Source organism: Cyprinodon tularosa, unplaced genomic scaffold (assembly GCF_016077235.1).
Source record: "Cyprinodon tularosa strain WSP-4 unplaced genomic scaffold, ASM1607723v1 ctg471, whole genome shotgun sequence".
Lineage (NCBI taxonomy): Eukaryota > Metazoa > Chordata > Actinopteri > Cyprinodontiformes > Cyprinodontidae > Cyprinodon > Cyprinodon tularosa.
This window is the reverse complement of record NW_024039198.1, coordinates 913,653-935,088: the sequence shown is the minus strand read 5'-3', so window position 1 is coordinate 935,088 and position 21,436 is coordinate 913,653. Positions and strand designations below refer to the sequence as shown.

The 21,436-nt window shown below is 36.9% G+C and overlaps 1 protein-coding gene across 1 annotated transcript; it reads right to left on the bottom strand.

Moving 5' to 3' along the window:
* Positions 1-1,473: 1,473 nt before the first annotated feature.
* LOC119794224 lies at positions 1,474-5,087 on the bottom strand (the record flags this gene model as incomplete). The annotated part of the gene is made up of 2 exons (XM_038301681.1): positions 4,117-5,087; positions 1,474-1,805 (listed from the first exon to the last, which is right to left on the bottom strand). Coding segments are annotated over exons 1-2 (1,020 nt in total), but the record flags the coding sequence as incomplete, so codon positions are not given.
* Between the last annotated feature and the right edge of the window lie 16,349 nt (positions 5,088-21,436).

The window sequence follows — 21,436 nt, the reverse complement described above, 5'->3', positions numbered from 1 at the left end:
CGCCTATCCTGGCTTCTCTTCATTGGCTTCCTGTTAAATCAAGAATAGAATTGAAAATCCTCCTTCTCACATATAAAGCCTTAAATGGCACTGCATGAAAAGTGGGATTTTCGTCAATATGCGGCACTGTAGATTGTCGTGGAACTTCAGGTTAGCAGCAGTTTACGGCAATTTGCAGGCTTCGCCGAAAACTCCCGTAAATTGTCAGAAATTGACGTGGACTTTCTTAGGCAGTGTTCCCCCCATGCCTCCCCCCCATGGAATTCTAGGGGAGGCTTTAACATGTAAATGAACATGCTGTGAGCTATACAAATGCAAATCAGGGTTGCAGGGGGGGTTTTACTCCAAGTGACATTTTTCTAAAAGGTAAGAAAATCTCTGATACAAAGAGATCAGGCTCAGTATAGCCTCTTACATTTTAGCTTGAATTGATTTATTTACTGTATATCTGAAGCTCCTGCGTACCGTCTCAAAATACGTCTTACAGGCAGCTGGAAAACAATTAAATGAGAGTGATATGAATAAAAAAATCAAACGCAAGTCACAGTAACAAGGAAGGAGAAAACATTAAAACAAGTCACTTACACACAATGTCGTCTTTATCAACATCGTGCAAATCTGGACTCGCTGATATGGCTCCGAGCACAGCCTCATTGTGAGGCGACAGTATTCTGTGAAAACAAAATGTACAGCTATGATCAGTATCCATCCGTATCCATTGCCTTTTACCGCAGAATGAAAGCATATTCTTTAAATCTTACCCTTGCTCCGGTTCATAGCGCCTGCAATTAGTCTCCGAGTTGTGATGACGGCGTACTGCTTCCTGTGAATCACAAAAAATGCACTTTAATAAAGCTTGTTCTTGCAAGGCTACTATTAGCCGTAGCTTTATGCTAGGCTGTTATTAGCCGTAGCTTTAGGCTAGGCTGCTATTAGCCGTAGCTTTAGGCTAGGCTGCTATTAGCCCTAGCTTAGGCTAGGCTGCTTTTAGCTTAGCAGGCAGTATTCGAACATATATTTACCGCTAGCTTCTCTTCTTTGAGTTCGTCTTGTTCGATGCAGAGTCGCCATCGCGTCCAAGAGGAGTTTTACCCCGAAATCCCACATACTCCGCTCCAGACCGCCTGCACAAAGCAAAGCATACATTCTTCTTCTTCTGTTGTTTGGCGGATTGGCAGGCCAACGTAAAAGGTGCCTTTCCGCCACCTACTGATCTGGAGTGTGGAGTGCACAGTTTTGGAAGACTGCGGTATACCGAAAAAAAAAAAAAAAAGAATCCTATAACTAAATCCTATTAATTGTTCCTGTATCTTTTAGATATTTGAATAATATTTCATTAACTCTTGTTTGTCTTATCTCGTTTCCTAACAGTGCTTTTATTAAATTCCCATTAATCCCTATTTTTCTCAACTCTTGTATGAACTTCATTCTCTCCCTTACATACGCAGTACACTCAAAAATAATATGTTGTACTGTTTCTGGATCTCCGCATTTGTCACAATGTCCTGTTTCATGTTTCCCTATTTTAAAAAGACTGTAGTTTAATGCTGTGTGACCTATTCTTAGCCTTGAAATAATTATATCTTTTTTCCTATTTCCATATCTTTTCCTCTCCTTTCCAATAAACTTTTGAATCTGATACAAATGTCTTCCTTTTGACTCATTATTCCATATCGTTTGCCATTTCTTTCGAGTTTCAATTGTAATCAATGTTTTCATTTCTGATTTACTTAAAAATACATTCATTTCTATTTGCTGATGATTTAATGCTTTCTTTGCTAGCTTGTCCGCTTTCTCATTTCCATCTACACTAGGGTGACCAGACGTCCCCGATTTCCGGGGACTGTCCCCGTTTTGGACCACCTGTCCCCGGCTAAAGCTGTCCCCGGAAATGTCCCCGATTTTACCGAGGCGAAAAATGTTGCGTGTAGACTGTTATTACGGTAGAGCTGTTGCGCGCAAAAATAGGTATTACGGTAGCTGGTTGCGCTGCTGATAACATAAAGATAAGGAACAGAGCGCACCACTAGAAGGGCGGTAATGATCCTTTTGGATGTCAGCTGCCATTAAAACACAAAAAAGAAGAAGAGCGCATCACTTTTAAAACAGAAGAAGAAGAAGAAGTGGAAGTTCGTTTTTTACAACCTGTGGCAACTGATGGGGAGCTATGCTGAGTGATGGTAAGTGTGTTAATCAATTTATTTTATTCTGATCGGGCTGATCTTGTGATGAATGTTTGGTTTGTGTCCAGGTTAAAACAATAATAAAAAGTAAGACAAGACCACGAGTTGAGCATGAGTAAAAAGACGCTGGGTTAAAATGTAGCAAAATGATTGAAAACTCCTTGTAAGGCGCTTATCTGGTACGCTGGTTCTCCAGGGATCAACAAGGGTTTGTATAAAGATGTTTTAGAATGGATAGGTGACCTTTAGTTTATATTTCAGATAGTTATTATAAGTAGAGTTATTTCAATTTGTTTTGATGATTTATGGTTGTGATTTATGAGCATAGACTTCCAGTTTTTGGTGTGCTTTTTTACTGCTCAGTTTGGATATATATGAAAGTTCCTTGTGAAAAAATAGGAGTCAGTAACAGGAGAACTGAATAAGACAAGATCTACATGATCTGAGAATGATGGAGGAAGAGATAACCACCTGTTTAATGTTCATTTATTATGTGGTTTTTGCTTGTAGCTCCTAATATTGTGGTAATTAGCATTTTTAGTATTTAGATGAGATATTAATAATAATAAGTTTTCATGTTGCACATCCTAATTTTTTTTGGAGGTGATTTTGATTATATAATGTCTCTGTTTTAGAATAATGTAAGATTGATGCTGGAGGAGTGAGGAAGAAGATAGAAAGACAGAAAGGAGATTGAATGAGAGAGGAGGAAACTAGGAACTCTGATAGAAAAAACGGTTGACAAGAAGGGAGAAAAATTTACTTTGAGGAGTAAAGCAGATAGCAGGCAGAAGTCAGAAGAGGGCTAGAAACAAAAGCGAAGGTGGAGAGGGAAGAAAACAGACAAGACTGAATGACCAGATGGCTCTTTCAAAGAAGAGGAAGTGTCATTTTAAGGAGAAATTACAGTCAGAATTTCCATTGGGAAATTATATATGTATATGTTATTGCTGTTTATAAATATGGACTATTCTTGGATTATATACATTGTGTTGATGTTAAGCCTATTCTGCTGTTCAATGGTTAAACTTGTTTAAGATATTTAAAAAGGTTATTTTGCTTTTTACTTGCTATGTCTTCTCTTATATTATTTTACCCAAATTACCAGGGCCACTGCCTCAGACCCTGTTCAGTTAATATTTCTGTTTCAAACATTTAAAATGTATAATATGTATTAATAAAGTTCAAGTGATAAAGCGTTGACATGATTTGAGTGATAAACTAACTTATTGAGTGATGTAGTGTGCAAAGTATGCTGTGGAACACAGAGTGGCTGTATACTCAGGTTAGTAGGAAAAATGAACCTGCTACTTTGAGACACACAGGCCCCTGATGTGGCTAGGTGACAGTAAGAAACATATATGAACCTTTACCTGCAGGCTTGACTACTACTTGTTTTTTTTATGTTAATGAAGAAAAAAAATATTTCTTATAGGTATGTACAGTAGATGTAAACAGAATAAGTATTTGTTGCACTTTTTTGAAGAGGTGGGGGAACTCTGTAAACAACAGACAGCCACAGGCATAGAATAAATGTTTGTATTTACTTTTCTAAATTTCTTTTCCTCATGTCACTCTCCCCTTAGGAGGCGGCAGAGCTCTTTGGGCCCGACAAAATTGGAAAGCCCTGCTAATGACCCTTGACCCCTCCGCTTCCACCCCCACCACTTTGCCCCAACCCAGAGACACAGTTCTAGTTTTCTACTAATAACACTATTCATGTTATTAATCTTAGGACACACTAAACGTTTGGAAAGGCACATTCCTGGCTTTTACACTTGATTTTTGTTGTTTAAATATTAATAATTATGTAAAAATATATGAAACCATTACTGTCCCCGTTTCCTAATTTCATCTCGATAAGATGTATTGATTTTTATCCACGAGCAAGAAATGTCCCCAGATTTGATTTCAGAAATCTGGTCACCTTAATCTACACCCACATGTGCTGGCACCCAGAGAAAGTATACCAGTATTTTTAACTGCCTTATTCTAAATAGACTTTGCAATACTTCAAATATTAAATCTTGCCTAGTTTCAGATTTTCCACTTAGAAGACTATTTAGCGTAGCCATTGAGTCGGTACATATTACAGTTCTTAGTGGTTGAACTTCTTCGATCCACTGTAGTGCTAATATGATAGCTAATACTTCAGTTGTAAATACTGACACATGATTAGATATTCTTTTTGCAATTTTTATTTTGAATGTCGGAATGTATACTGCTGCTGCTGTTCTTCCAGACTCTGGCTCCTTAGACCCATCTGTATATACCTGTAGAACTGAATAATATTCTTTACTTAAATGTTGTTGTACTATGATATCAGTTGGTGTATTTTTCCCCCAATTATTCATTATTTTTTGTATTTGTAAATCGATCACTGGTGTAGAAAACATCCAAGGGGGAATTGCCGGTATTGGAACAGTTGGGGTTATTACATAATCTTTCAAATTCAAACTGCTTGCCTCTTTCTTTACTACCCATCCAAAGCTTTTTATTTCGTTATATTCATATTCCCAACAATCTTTCAGAAGAAGTCTGACCGGATGATTTTCTTTATGTCCTTTTACACTAGCCCAATATCTCATTCTCAGTTGAGTCCTTCGTTGTTCAAGTTGCATTTCTCCCAATTCAACTAGTAATGATACTACTGGAGATGATCTAAATGCTCCACAACAAATACGTAAAGCCTGATTTTGTATAACTTCTATCTTATTAAGTAAGGTTTTATTCGCAGAGCTATAAACTATACTACCATAATCTATGTTTGACCTAATCACTGCATAATAAATTATCTTCAAAGACTGACAGCTTGCTCCCCAATCAGCTCCTGACAAGCATCTTAACACATTTATTCTTTTTTTGCATTTTTCTATTAATTTCTGAATATGAACTCCAAAACTTAATTTATAGTCCATCCACACACCTAAATATCTCACTATTTTCACTTGTTCCAGCAGGTAACCGTACATTTTGATGTTTAAAGTAGGATTTTGTTTTTTATTTGAAAAGCATATTGCATACATCCTCCGCTTTAGAGAGCATGCGTGAGGTAAACCAGGGTTTCCGTGGATCAATAAAAATAATTAAAAATTCATTCATTTTTTTTTTAAATCAAGGCCTTAATTGGCACTAAAATTATTTAAATATGTTTATCGAAGTATTTATAATTCTTTAATAAAAAATGCTTATAAAAACAATTTCGTCAGATATATTATATCGCTGCTGGCGGAGAAAAAGCTAGAGGATATATATATACATATATATGTGTGTGTGTGTGTTTACATACATACAGGAGTCATGGAACTGTGCTTACAGCTCCTTCATATTTCATGTACACTAATAACTTGTGTACATGGTTCTTGTTGATGGCATTAAAATCATTTCTAATAGCATTAAAATAGCATTAAATTAGAGTCACTCATTCCTGTATGAACCCTGTTAGCGCTTAATTTAATATGACATATTAAAAAAATCCCACCATCATCCAGCATATGTTCAGTTTCTGCCCAAATATATATATATATATATATATATATATATATATATATATATATATATATATATATATATATATATATATATATATATATATATATATATATATATATATATATATTTGTAGATTTTTGTAACGGGGATAAGGATAATTCAAAACTGCTTTTTTTGAATGAACTTGTTCTATACTCCCAAACTCAGCATCTCTTTTCATTCCTGTAATAAGAAGTTTCTTTTGAATGGATTTGATTAAAGTTTAAGTCCCTCGGTATTAAATAAATATTTTGATGGAGATGAGAAATCTGCTTCCTCGTTGGTGAATAACCAATAGTTTGGATCCAATCATTTAAATAAACGGTGTTAGATTTTTTTTTTTTATATAAGAATTGTGCTATAATTTCTAGTCACCGATCTGTTGCTGCTATATTTTAATTTGACGAACCGGAATTTGTCGATGTTCTTTTTCCTGTTTGGTGCGATTGCAATTGCGGATCTTGACCTGGCCGGACCTTATGACCACAGTGTACCAATCTCCTGATGGCTACTTCCAACAGGATAATGCGCCATGTTATAAAGTGAATCATCTCAGACTCATTTCTTGAACCTTTTCCACTTAAGTAATTGTGAATTGAGCATATTGACAGACAACATTTTATTTTTTATCTTAAATGCAAATTAAAAAAAATAATAATTACTGCTCTAAATGTATTGCTCTGTCAGCTAAAGATCTGTTTTGGTCTCTATACTTTAATTAAATAAATCAATTCAAGCTAAAATGTAAGAGTCTATACTGAGCCTGATCTCTTTGTATCAGAGATTTTCTTACCTTTTAGAAAAATGTCACTTTGAGTAAACCCCCCCCCCTGCAACCCTGATTTGCATTTGTATAGCTCACAGCATGTTCATTTACATGTTAAAGCCTCCCCTAGAATTCCATGGGGGGGAGGCATGGGGGGAACACTGCCTAAGAAAGTCCACGTCAATTTCTGACAATTTACGGGAGTTTTCGGCGAAGCCTGCAAATTGCCGTAAACTGCAGCTAACCTGAAGTTCCACGACAATCTACAGTGCCGCATATTGAAGAAAGTCCCACTTTTCATGCAGTGAGAGCTGCAGCACTATGGAGGGTTGAAAACAAACATCCTTTCTTTGTTATGACCAAAAATGTAATCAACGCTGGAGCATTCCGGCATTGACTTGGAGGGCATTCATGAAATATTGTATTTTTCTGCCCTCTTGTGACGTAATAGAAAACAAGAACATCAGATTTTCTGAGGCTTTACACAAAAGCCTTTAAATTTCTATTTTTTTTTTTTATAAAAAAGCTTTAGTTATTTTTTCCCACCCATGTAAATCTTTATTAAAGAATACTTTTTAGTTAGTTTTTCTTCTTGTTGGCCTTCTTTTAAAGAACTATTAGAGAGGGCTCAGCAAGGATTTCTTTTTTTTTTCATTTAGTGCTTCAGCTGTTATTTTCTTGTTTTATAACAGCTTCTTCATGGCTTCTTCTTTTTCTCTGAGCATTACTCTCCATCATGCTGTCTGGTGGCATCTAAAGCCGTGTGTGCACTGCTGTGAATAAAGGGTTGGATATTTAAAGAATAGTTTTTATAACCTTTTCATATAAAACCCTTAATGAATGTATCAATAATAGGATACGTTTTTTAATTAATATCCTGTCTCCACTGTGTCTACTCATTACAGTTCATAGCTGTGGCAAAGAAAACATTATAGTGTGTTTTCACCTCACTTAATGACGCCTGGTTTTTAGACGCTTTTAGTAACCAGGAACTGGAAAATGCTTAATTCTCTGAATGAGAGGAGGTTTTTGAATACACTCATAAAAATAATTCATTGGATTAACTCAAATTAATTAGTGGCATTTTTTCCATCCAATTCATTCTTGTTACCTGAACCAATTCCAGATTTATCTGAATGGTGGGAATTTATTGAGTCTATTCAACACGTTTTTTTTTTTCTTGTTTTTTTAAGGAAATTATTACATACACCAAATTTAAATATGTTTGATTGGTTTGGGTTTCTGTTGACCTATATTTTTCCCCGCATTTATTTAAGTTATGTTCATCTTTTTCTGTTGTGTTTTGATTTTAATTTCCTCGTTGTGTCATACTCTTCCTCTCAGTTATGTCTCAACTTATCTGAATTAAAGTTAATTTCAAAGTGACTCTTAGTTTATTTAGCGTTTTCCTGTACTTAAACTTTTAAAAATATGATTTAGAATCCTAGTACACAGTCATGCTCATTAACATTTTCCCCTAAATTCTTATGTTATGATATATGCTCACATAATTTAATGGCTGCATCTAAAAATATCCAAGATTTTTTTTTTTTTCATTTTTAACATAGATATGAGATATTACAATATAACCTACAATAATTTCCACTATGTCATTGTTCTTGGTAATCAAATCAATTTAGTTTATTCTGTCATATAAGCTGCCTGTAGTGTATTTAAAGGTCCAGCAGATATCACTATTCTGTGAGACAGCATCAACGCAGTATCAATAGAGTTTGGCAATGTGTCAAAACGCTTCAAGATGCCTCATTAACCCATCACTAGTAGGCAGACATGATTTTGCTGATTTAATTGAAAGTCCAAGGTAACAGAGGCAAAAATCCAAAATAATGAAAACCAAACAAAATCCAATAAATGTCAAGCAAAACACACGTGTGGGGCAAGAGAAGCAACAAAATAACAACAAACCAGCAAACATGAACTGTGGTGTATATAAAGGAAACAGAACAAAGGACGGGCTAACAAGCTAATATGGAGCAGGTGTGAATAGGACTAACTAGGAGGGAGCCAAGGGGAAGGAATAGGCACAAGGGGGCAACAGAGAGCAACTAAAGAAATGACAGGAAAACACAGAACAACAAAGAAACCAAAAATAAACGTAAACAGAGTTCCCTGACAGATAACTCAATAACAAATGAATTGGATTTATTAACTTAATTGCATTTATTTTAAGAGCACAAACAGTTTTTGTTAACAAACTTTCATGTATGTCACATGGTCAAACTAAATTCTAGAGCTGCCTGTGATCATGGATCACATCAAGATAACTGGCTCCTTCCCTGGCAAAAATAGTTAATTAATTTACAAATAAAGGAAGTAATTTTAGCAAGGACCAATTTTCATGATCATTGCAAAGTAACCTAAAATTCTTGAGTTCACTTGGAAGACTATATATGTAAGCTCACAAGACGGCCTTATGGTGAGCTCAAGAATTTTAGGTTACTTAGCATCATACATAAAATGTTCATACATATTGTGTTACATAAATTAAATATTACAAAATAATTCTGGAACCAGTTACTTTAGGTATCTTGAATGGTAAGAAAATTTTCTTTGAGTGTAGGGACTAATTTATTCCTTCTTTCCTTTGTATAATTTTAAGGTTGAGTAAAACACAGAAGTATCAAGTAAACATTATTACTATCTAGTTATGTTGATTTCTCACAGAATCTCACAATGTCAGACATGGATTTACTTTTGTAATTAATTAACTTCAGGAAAACTGAAACAAACTTCTGAGCTATATGTAAAAAAAGAGATATCGAGGCTTTGCTTGAGTAACTTTTCTTTGATAAAACTGTTAAAATTAAGTGATAAAATCATGATTTAAGATATTCTAAACCAAAAGCTGCTTAGCTGGGATGTGGAAACTGGGACATCTTTCACTCGTTTGTTTCACACGGGTAGTTTGGACCCAAATTAGCCACATGAGTACATTTATTTTAACTTAAAAGCTCCCAATAATATTTAGTTGATTTAAAGGAAGGGTTACTAACTCACACACAAGACTCCAAAAAGCAGCAGAAACAGCCTGTGCTTTAAATCCCTGAAGCAAAATATGCTCTCTATCATCGTGAGAAAAGCTAATGCAACACCGGAAACGAAACAATGTGTTGGTGCCCTGCTTTTAGACAAAACACCAGCTGGGAATACTGGGTGTAATATTTCAAACAGGCTTTGGCAGTTTAAAAAAGGTTTACATCGAAACTCTAAACGTTTTTTCAAAAACAGTCTGAAACATTTAAGTAGGACTAGTTCTGTCTCCAGCTGTCCCCACAAACATTTAGCTTCAGTTGATATGGTTGTTAAAAAGAAAGTTTAAACATGTAATTTTCCCAGCTCCATCAGTCAAAATGTGACTGTATTGACTCATTCCTACATCCCTGACAACTTTTCACCCGTATTAAGACATAGATGTTCTAATTTAGGGCAGTGAGTTTTGCAATCACTGTTAGCCCCTTTATTTTTACTTAGATTCTCCTAAATAGAATCCAGTAAAAGTGATATTCCTCAAAGTGACTTTATCATAAAACGTCATTCTCCATTTTGTGGTTTATTTACTAAATGAAAAATAAATAACTATTTATCTTTATGTAAAACGGTACAGCACTAAACTACACGTCTTTGACTAAACCATATCCACTGTGGAACATGGTGGGGGCAGCATCATGCTATGGGGAGGCTTTTCTTCAGCAGTGAGAAAGTACCAGGACTTTATTTTAATGGTTTAGATCAAAGTGAATTAGTGCCTTAGGAGCGTTCAGTCAAATCTAGGAATAACTTATAGAGACAGAATCCATGTAAATTTGAAAACTGCTCACATGCATTGTATTCCTTCCTCTATTCAGCTCATTCCTGTTTTTACAATAACATCATAACAAAATGAAGAAAGGGGGCACAGGTTAAGAGAGTAAATGACTATATGCATCATAGCTGTCATTAAAGCAGAAAAAACGTCATCATCCATCCTTTCGAATCATAGATTATTGGTTTCCACTCATCTACTCATCTACACACTCATGTTTTAAATGAAATGAAAAGATCTCCCTAATTAGTAATAAGTATTTCAATATTTCTTCCATATAGACAAATCAAACAGGTTAAGAGATATGTAATTATTTGTTTTATCTATGCAGGCATTCAGAGCACTTACAGAATCTAGACAACAGCTGGAGGTTTTAAAAAATCAAGTAAACTGTTCAAGATAGAGCAATGATTATCCACTAGATGGAAGCATTTCTCTATCTAAAGTAATCAGCTAATCAAAGTCACTCAGATTAAGATCATGGGCTACAAAACAAACATTTTAACCCATGTCTGACTCATCTTAAGCGTTTTTTTTTTAAAACTGGTTCCTCTTGAAAAGGAATTGTTAAATGTGAATGAAACCACCTCTAAATGAGTTAGAAAGCCAATTCATTTTTTTTATGTGGTGTCATTACTACAAAGTGAGTCATGAGCGTTAGAGAACATCCTGAGTGTGAGGACACCACAGCACCATCTGTGAAAGCTTTGGGATATGCGTTAGCTGGCCAAGCTGTTGATTTGTTCACTGATCGCCAGAAGGGATTCAAACCGCACGGACGTCACTGAATTCCCCTCAGAAGATCTTCCTTAGTTTAACAGTCTACCTCCAGTGACAGTTAAATGTCTGCAGACCAAAGGAGGGAATTTCTCATGTGAAGGAGGCTCTAGTGGTAGAGCTGTTGACATGTTGAAGTCTTTTTCAAGTGCACAGCATTTGATGTATGACAAATCAGCTGGACTACAATTATAATAAAGAGATTAAACTGATGCAGCACACACTGGAGACAGTTTAGGGGGAAAAAATACACTAACAATGATAAACTGCTTGGAGGAACTTCTTTAAATCTTACTTCACATTACCAACATCATATCTGCCCTGAAATAAAAGTTGCCACATGTAACTCATTGATTAATGGATGGGCTGAGATTCATTCAATAGTAATATGTTAATTTTGCTGAAAAATATACCATGCCTTTCAGAATTTTACAAGTTATTTAATATTACTGCATAAAAACATTTCTGTATCTGTTAGTTAGTAGGCCCCATACAGAGTTTTTAAGAAAAAAAGAAGAAAATGAATCATACTGAATAAAAGGGACTAAAACAACATATGTACTTCATCTAATAGTATAAATTCTAAGAAGTAAAAATTTAAAATCAGTCTTTGAAATTAAGCCACTCTAAAGAAAAATGCTTCCAGTTAACCCAAATAGCATCTATCTAGCAACTAGACACAGGAAGTCACTCCAAGTCTCGGTCCCACAGAGAAAAAAGATCAGTCCCCATAAGTTAAAGATTGACCATGAGAGAAGTGTTTCAGCAGATCATAAAGATATTTCAAGGCTTCACCAGCTAAATTAAATCGAAACCTGAAGTTCAATTAGTGCACAGAAGTCTGGACTATAGTGATGTAGTATATCAACACCATATTTTACCAGTTAAAATTAAAGTGATGAGATCACTATAGGTTTATATATTTTTTTTCTGTTATAACAACATCTTTAGCTATGCAACCTTAAGTTTAAGCTCTTGTGTTCCTTTCTTTTAAAGCTACAGTGTGTAATTTTCAGCAACATCTAACGTCCAGACTGCAGACTGCAGCAACATGAACATCTCCCCCCCACCGCTTCTCCCCCCCCAACAGTACGGCGAGCGTTACGGGACAAAATGTCTTCCACGACGTCCGCATCACCTACCTTCTCAAGTGATGAGGTTTGTTTACATAGATAATTTTACAGATAGTATTTCATTAGTCTGTGTAAGGTATAGATTTCATGTAGACTTAAGATAATAAATATACCCGTTATTTTTTCTACATCGTTGTGACGTTTTGGTGAGCTGCTTTGCATGGTGGTATAAACAGACGAAGTAATTGTAGTCATAAGTTTAACAGCGAGATTGTGTTTGCTGGAAGAATATATATATAATATATATTCCCCGTTTAAGTCTTGTTTGTGGCACGGGGGTTACAAGGCGAGGAAGAGGGCGAGGAAGAGGGCAGAGAGGCCGGGGTGGGCGTGCAGCCAGGGCCAGGCGAGGGAGAGGTGCCAGCGGGGTGACTAGAGCAGAGGAGGAAAGGCTTGAAGATCTCCAAAGGAGCCGGAGAGAAGTAACCGAGGTATATATCCAGAAAATTATTTTACAGAAAATTACTGAATCATTACCTGTGAAACGTCAGGGACGTTGCTGAATAAGTATACTGGAGAGCAACAGCTTCATCACGCAGCATGTTATTGTAATGGGCGATCTCGCAATCGCTAGTTTGTTGGCTCTGCGCTGCCGTAGCGCAAAGATGTCTGCCTCCATGGCTGCGACACCCGCTCCTATCTAATTATAAATGACGAATTTTAAGGTAACGCAAATATTAAGGTTAAGAGGCTGAGCTCGTAGATGATGATAAATAACATAGTTATGTATAATATATTACATTTCTGACTGTATATCCCTGTAATTATTACACACTGTAGCTTTAAGCCTTTTGATAAAGGTTGGACCCTTCTTTCACCCGACAAAATAGCAGAAACAGCAACAGGTGGGGGATGATGGCTTCTTTAATCAGCTAAGGAAAAACATTGTTCATCCTATCACATTTGCTGGCAGTTAATCAAAAACTCATGCAAACTGTCCCACAATTACAGCTATGAAAAGGAAAATAAAATCTTTCTCTTTAAATTAATCATACTGGTAAACTAAAGAGATGATGCATCACCACAACACAGGCCTAATTCTGAACTGATGTTCCAATCTTCATACAAGCGTATTTCTCATCAAGACAAAACAAAAAATAGAATCTGAAGTATTTTGATATTTCATTATGTAAAGTTTCCAGATAAACAATAAGTTAAACTCGTCAAAAGGAACAGATGCATGTTCTTAGCCACCCTGAAGTTCACATCACAAAAGATCCCTTCAAACAGAACTTGCCTTGTTTTGAATACATAAAGCATCAAAGCTCACTGTGTTAAAAGTTATAGTAGCAGAAATCTGTTGCTCACTGGAACAAAATCTTCTTTAAAATAGAAAGAGAAAAAGAAACAGTGTCCTTCAGTCCCTCTCCTCTAACATTTCTCCTTCGGTTAGACATTTACAAAGCAAAACAAACAGTCCACTGTAAGCAACTTTTCCAGCCCAGAGGCTGTGGACACGGGCAGCTTGTTTTTGGAGAAATGAAGGGGGAGAGGGCGGGGGCACAGATGGTTACACCTTGAGTATGTCTGAGTAAACCCATAGTGAAGGGTCAGGGGTCAGCAGGGAGGACAAGCTCTGTGGAGTGAAGTGGTGGAAGATGACTGAAGAGGCCAAGAAATATTAAAAAGAGCAGCTAAAACATGAAGAAAATATAACAGCTTAATAAGAGAAGGGAAAAGATGCACCACTCTGTTAAAATAAAAAAAAAGATTTCATTCAATACAAGGAGTCATACAGTTCTAAAATGTGAAAATCTAAAAGAAAAAAATTATGTTTTACAAATAAAATAAACCTTCTGGGGTTGTTTGATTTTGTGCCCCGCTGTGCTCTATAAAGAGTTTTAGTCAACTTTCTGTTACATTTTTGTATAAAAGTCTTTATGTAGCATCCTCAAAACTATTTACACAATTTCTTGCAAGCAGCATGTCAATTATACTATAAAACCAAATAGTATATTTGAGTGATTTAAGTTTCTCCTAAAAAGAAAAAGGGGCCCTATTTTGATTTCCATGGTACATTAGGTTTGTGCTTATATGACTTTGGGGGACTGTGAATACGGGGGAGGTGCAGCTGCAGTAAAATCATCAAGAGATGACACTGTAAATAGATTTGAAGAAATAGAATTCAACAATAAAAAGAAAAGCTGAAACGAAATAGAATTTTAGCCTTTTAAATGTATTATTCTACACATGTGAAATTCAGTCTTCCTGATTAACTAAATAAAAAAAAAAACCTGATGAAAAAAATTATGTTAGAACTGTAAATATACAGTCATATGTTTATATTACTATTTTTTATGTATTTATTACTGTTTTCAAGGCTGCACTTTAAGAAAAATGAAATTGTGTAGAGCTGTTTTAAATGAAATTTCTTTTTGTTTTTTTTTTGTGTACAAGTTGTTCTATATTACCACACCAGGCCAGCTACCTATTCAACAATAGACTGCCAGAGACTGTGAGCTGATGGACTATTATTGACTACTAATTAAGTGGTGCCCAACAATGTAATTTATTTTAAAATGACAAACTCTGTTCATTTTTACCATAAATTAGGTTGAAAGTTTAGTAACTGCAGTAGCCAAGGAGTGCAAATGCCCTGTAAATACATAAATGAGCAGCAAATTGAAAAAGTACTGCAGACACAAAAAAAAGCCCACTGCACAAAAACATTTGCTATCGAAGGAAATAGAGAGCACCAAAGTGCAAAAATGTTGCAAACACAAACCTGTCAGAAATGCATATTAGATTGTGATGATAAAATACTCAATATGTATTTAAAGGAAAATGCCGCAGTTAGCAAAATTAACTGTAGGTTAAGGAAAACTGCAATCTAGCTCAGTTTTACATAGGTATTGCAGATCACTAGGGGGCGACAATCATGAACTTATATCGGACAGGAACATAAAACTTACGATGAACGGATGTCTTTGTACCCCTAGCAAAAACATATAAGGGGACAGAGAACATTTTGGGGGATAGAAATAAAATAATATTTTTATTCTAATCCTTTTATTTGTCTTAGCTTTTTTGCAGCTTTACTTAACTTTCTTTTGTTTTTGCTACTTACGATTTTTCTCTAGTGGTATCATTTATGTAATTACACTTTGCTGGTCTACATTTTCTGACATTGCATCATTCTTTTTCTCTTTCTCTTCTGCATGTGTATTGTTTGTTCGTTTAATTTTATTTATTTTTTTGGTATCATTTTTGTGATTACGAGTCGCATGTTTGTTTTTGCAGTACTTTTGTATTTACTGCAGATTTATGCATTTGCACCTCTCTGTTGTATTACAACATAAGACCGACCTAAAATATAAATAAAAATAAAAAAGCCATTATCCAATTTGGCCTACTTTTAAAAAGTTGGAAGTGAGTTTTAGGGAGTCTGAAAACAATAAAATAAGGGTTATATGTTATTTTTATTTTTACAGTTTGTGTGACATTTCTCTCACTGCATAGGCAAATAACCTCACATCGTTCAAACTAGGACCAAACTGTAGAGGTGAAAATGAATGTTTAAATCTCTGAGAGACTCAGCTTGCATTTTGCAGTCAGCTGACATTGAGTTGTCATGCACCATTTTCCCCTGAACACAAAGACGATGCTATGCTGTCGAGGTAATGGCCTTGTCTGAAAATGCTTCAGTCCTAATATTTCTAAAAGTCTAAAACATCAGAGGACCTTCGGCTGTCTGGTGACGTTTTATGATGCAAATCTTGGAGATGAAAAGACCAGGTTTTGAATTGCTGGCCTTGGCCACATTAATTGCATTACCCCCCTCTGAACTCCAGGCATGCAGCCACATAAAAGAAAGCAACAGAAAGAAATGAGAAAAGGCAGCAACCTTCTCATCCGCAAGACATTTTCACAGTGGGTGGAAAGATTTCAAAAAAGCAAAAGTTATGCACTCAGGTCTTCATCCACTTGGCTTCAGTTCCATCCACAGGCCACAAAAAGTGAGAGGAACCAGAGAAAACATGTAGCAATGTCGTTAATTCACCAATTACTACCTCTAATTGCTGCCTCCTGAGGAGAGGTTAAGGAGAATCGCCAGTGGCTCCCTGGGTGCGGCTGACTGGCTCTCTGCCAAGATGACATCTACTCTGAGCTATAATCGAGTTATCATATCAACAAATCTCTCATCAGGGGCCCCACAGCTGACACTTCCAAAGAAACACCCGGGGGGAGGCTACAAATTTTCTAGCACTAAGATGCTGGAGACAGCGACAGTCCAAGTTACCTCCAGCTTTAGTTCAGCCTCCCCCTGAGAGGACACTCTAACTGGACACTTGGGCCTGGAGAACAAGGGGAAAGGGAGTGCATACAATTTAGTGAAGGGTTGCTGTGTGGATGCACTGTGGCATGCTCCGGAGCTTAGAAGCAAAAGAGGCCCCATGTGGTGCTGTTGGAGGACAGGGGTCAGACTTTAAGAGCCAGCCTGGCCTTACCCTGGGAATGGGTTAATCTACTGTTAACTCGGGGTCATTGATGGCCCTCTGCTCTCATACATCACCACTGAGAGCATATATTCCCTGTCAGAAAGGCTGCAGATTGGCTCCGTCTATGGGGAGAACAAGCCTCCACCCTCACTACGTAAGGCAGGTGTCATCAAAGATCCGCTGGGGGGTTTCACCAATCTGTTTATGTTTTTTGTCTCATTTTGGAATTAGAGCGGGGATCTAACTTGTCATAAAAGTTCAGTTTAATTGCCCACTAACAAAGGGCGGCGGTGTTTAATTTTCAACAATAGTAATTGCTGTTTATATTGAGCATGTGTATACAGCTCAGCAGAGACGCATCATGTGAGATAAAGCGGTTAGCTTAACCTGGTTTGTGTTTATTGCTAACTCCTTATGAAACCCAAGGCTGCATAAAAGCCCCTCTATTTATATAAATCACCAATTGTATTTCTTTAACATTGATTGAAGATTCCCACAGAAGCTACATCCTGATTCACACCACTTCAATCTTTATACATTTTGTCCCATTACAATTAATTATTTTATTTCTTGCAATTATTTTATCAGGATTGTAGCAACACAAAAAGTAAATTTTTGGAAAATATCTTCTTCTGACAATCAAAACTTTTTTTGAAGTATGGTTTGCATTTTTATGGATTCCACCTGTTAAATAAATGGTTTTTCGGGCCACCTTTCACATCTTCACCTGCAAGTCTTTTTGGGCATGTCTCAGAGCTTTGCTGTTTTAAAATGACACACAATGGTAGCTTGGCATTTTGTTTTTGTATTTTTAAAATATCAAATCAATATAAGTAGCACTGCCTTGAACCGATGAATCATTCTTTGGGTTAAGGGTACAAAAAAATAATCAAGAAATGTCAGAATTGACAGTGAGAAAAACATAGGCTTGTTATCTTACCGATTTTGGAATCCAATAGGACTGTTGTTTGTTTACATTAAAGTCAAAGCTTCGGTGTTAAACTACATATTTGTGGGTTAAAATGCTGTTTTATTGCCTTCATACCTAAAATGTAAAGAAAAAAAAAAAACATAAGTTTGTATTGCTAAGAGTATTTAACTTGCTATACCTTTTCCCAACATGTAATGGGAACACAGCAAAATTTTATCTTGCGTCATATGCTGATGAATATTCTCAGTCATCCAGGTCATAGTCATACCAAAAATAGAAAATTAAAAACAATTCACTGGACTTTGTTTCACTTCCCATCCAGGAAGCTTTTTCAATTTAAAATGTCAGGAATAGCTTCCGAGTATTTATACAGTAGCCCAACAAAGCCTCGTTTTTGTTTTGAAAACATGCAATTAAAAAAATTTAAAAAGCTTCTTGGATGGGAAGCGAAACATCTTCAAACTTGGAAACTAAGTCCAGTGGATTTTCTTTTTTTTGTGGATTTATCTTGTGTCATTATTGGATCTATGTTCTGATCTCAGAACATATATATAGGAAATCATCTGTTTTGCTGTTTCAGAGGTAAATACACCCAGAAATTGTTCTTGGTACTGCTTGAACTATACATTTACAGCTCAACAAAATCACAAAACCTTTGAAGGGTTGAATTTTGTCCCAGAACTTGATAAGCTTAGATCATCAGGATCACATTCTCCGATATTTTGCTGCTACAAACAATGTCCTTTATTAGCTCCCTCCATCTTTTCACTAATCCAGCCTTCATGCATTTACACAGTTTGATTGAGCCACTGCCAATTTTCACAGATGGACCGGTGTCAATGGGATGCATTGTCAGTTTTTCTCAGCATGTATATTAAATTTACCATTTATATTAAGATATTCATTTATATACTTCTATTCCCAATAATGCCCTTCTTTAAGTCTATCTGTCAGATACAGTCCTTTTGAAATACACATGAAGTCTGGGGTTGCAATGAGAAAAATATGTTTAAAAAGTTAGATGTAGAGATGGTTTTTGGAAAAACTGGACATTGATGTGCTGACAGAGCATACAGGCCTGAACATTCCCTGAATCCGCAAGAGCTTTAAAACAATGTAATAGGGGTGATGCCTGGCTCAGCAGACGCACGAACAGCCACCAGCACACACGTACACCACCTTTATGATCTTCACCCGCATTCACACTCCTGTTAGTGGAGATTAAATCAAAAGGGTTTATTGTTTGAACTTGTGATAAGATTCCTATCCGCCCTGGGTGCTGAGTAGAGGCTCAATGAAGTACAGAGAGGAGCCTCTAATCGACCTGACCTGCTTCGCTTGTTACTCTCTCTCATGCACTCATTAATTGAATTACCTATTCATCGACGAGTGGAGAGTGGACTAAATAAGCCTCTTCGCTCTGCTACCTCTTGTCCCTGAGAGTCTCCATAGTACCTCGATGGCTGGTTTCCATTGTTTGCGCCTCTGTCTCTCTGGGCCTGTGAAAGTGGGAGGGGGGGGGCGGCAGTCCAGGGCAGGTATCGAGCAGCCACAGGGGGGCTAACCTTTGACCCTGTTTGGTGAGGGAACCCGGGTCTATCCAGCCACACAATACTTCCAGCATATAGCCCTTCATGGCTGCCTGCTGCTACCCACAATTAAGTCCTTTGCTGGGGTCTCTCTGGGTAGAAAGGCCCCCTGGAGCGCTGACTGCTTTCCGGAGGTCTTTCACCATTTTTTCCTTCTCCAGCTCTGGCTGGGGAGAGGGAAAAAAAACTCAGTAACACAGAAGACACAAGAGAAACAATGGTCTTTAGAAGGGCATCTTAACCCTCAGCAAACAGTGTCAACATCTGTGGGGAAGCCCATGGATAGATGGACGCTGTTTGCCACAGCCAGGAAAAAGGCCTTTCCTTGTGGGCAGTCAAAATGAAAAGGCTACAGTGTTGTTTTGTTGGGCATGAGAAGGATTTGGTCCCCCATCTCCTTTCAGCCAGAGTTGAACCATGCCATGGTGCCGATGAAGCAATTTGGTCTCGGTGGAGATCTGGGGCAAAAGATGAAGCAAAAGCCTCAGAGCAGGGGCCTTTATTCCCATGGCCCGCTCTTTCTGTGAGGTGAAACAGATTATTGTCGAGCACATCCAGCAATAAAATGCATCAAAGTCGGCGGGGAGCGTGGCCCGGATTGAAGAAGTGAAGGGTTGATGTTATGAGGAGAGGAAGAACATGGACATATGTAGTGTGTGCGTGTCTATGTGTGTGTTGAGGCCACACACCAGCAGAGACGCGTGGGAGTGGATTGGATTCTTATGTGCCGTCTGGGAAAGACACTGTCCCTCTCTCTACTCTTCTATCTGCTTCCTTCTGAAGCGTGCGGTCTGCTCTCATGTGAACATACAGCAGCATAAAGGGTCTCTTCATCTCTCTTTGCAGTCTCTCTCTTGTATCCTGAAGTGAAAAGGATTCTTTCACCGAGGCCCCGAGGTCTAATTCCCAGTCATCCCAATTTATCAGTTACTGCCAATTGGAGCTAACCGGGAGCTTGTGGGAATCCAGGTGCTTATCATTAATGCTGCGTCTTTGCGGTGTGTGAGGATTCGCTGCAGGAACTTTGTGTCATGTTCTTGCATGACGGCAATAGGGGGCTTCGTCAAACTGTGCTTCTCATGGAGGCACAGCATGTAGACACACACGCCCACACATGTGGATGCATATAGACATGCCTGCGGTGAATCTTTTGCAGACTGTCGTCAGACCAAAACATCCAGTAGCACTTTTAAAAAAATATATCATTGGAGTTTGTAACTTAAACTTCCTCTGCTTGCTGATCTATCTTTCTCCTGCTTCACTCACATATGCTTTTACTTAGCTTATACTAAAGCTGTTTTATCAATGGCTACTTTAAACGTCATCAGTATAAGCATATAGTTTTAAATCATAATACAAAAAAAAAAGCACATTTGAAACCCTTTAAAATAAAACGGGCTTTATGATGAACAAAGACAGGCTGTGGCTAGCTGTCTCGTCTGGGACCCAAATCTCCCAGAAAAGCCACATCCTGAAAAGTCATGGCCGCAATAAATGTATAACCCGGGTTAGATTTCCAGCAGGAAGTTTTAGAAGTGACACAACTAGACACATTCATGCTGAGATCAAAGCTGGAGTTACATGAATATCTGAGCAGGCGTAGAAATTTCAGCTTTTCTTGTACATTCAGCGTTTTCATGGTGGGGAGATTTTTCACAGCTTAAATTCTTACTTAATCAAAATGCAGGGATTCAGCTGTATGCTTGATTTCTCTATCCTTTACTTAAGAGGCCTAAGTCCATGTTTGAAAATCATTTAGAAATTCCAAAGAATTATTAAAGATAAAAGATAAGTAAATCTGTAAAGGTAATGAAATTAAACTTTGCAAAGGACCTTACATAGTAAAACTTTGAAAGTTTTATCTTTTTTTTTTTGATGCATACGTGTGTATTTAGCATCCCTGAGTCGATATACAAAAGAGACATATTTTACACCTAGTAAAGATGGAAGTCTTTGGAGATACATCTCCATTAGTTTTGCACATCTACAAACTTTTATTTTTGTGTCTTATATTTTACAAAATACCCCAACCTCAGTCAACATGAATCATGGCAATCTTTTAAATATAATTTTTCACATCTTTCAATAGATTCTCTGTATGTTGTGTAATCCTTTTTGATACATGACAGTGCCATGCAATGTAAGAAATTTCATCTACTGCACATTTATGTGCCGTGTTTGTGATATTCTATCATATAAACATCCTGATAAAATACAGAACTGGCTCTGCAAAGATATTGGTACATAAACACCCACATTAAGAA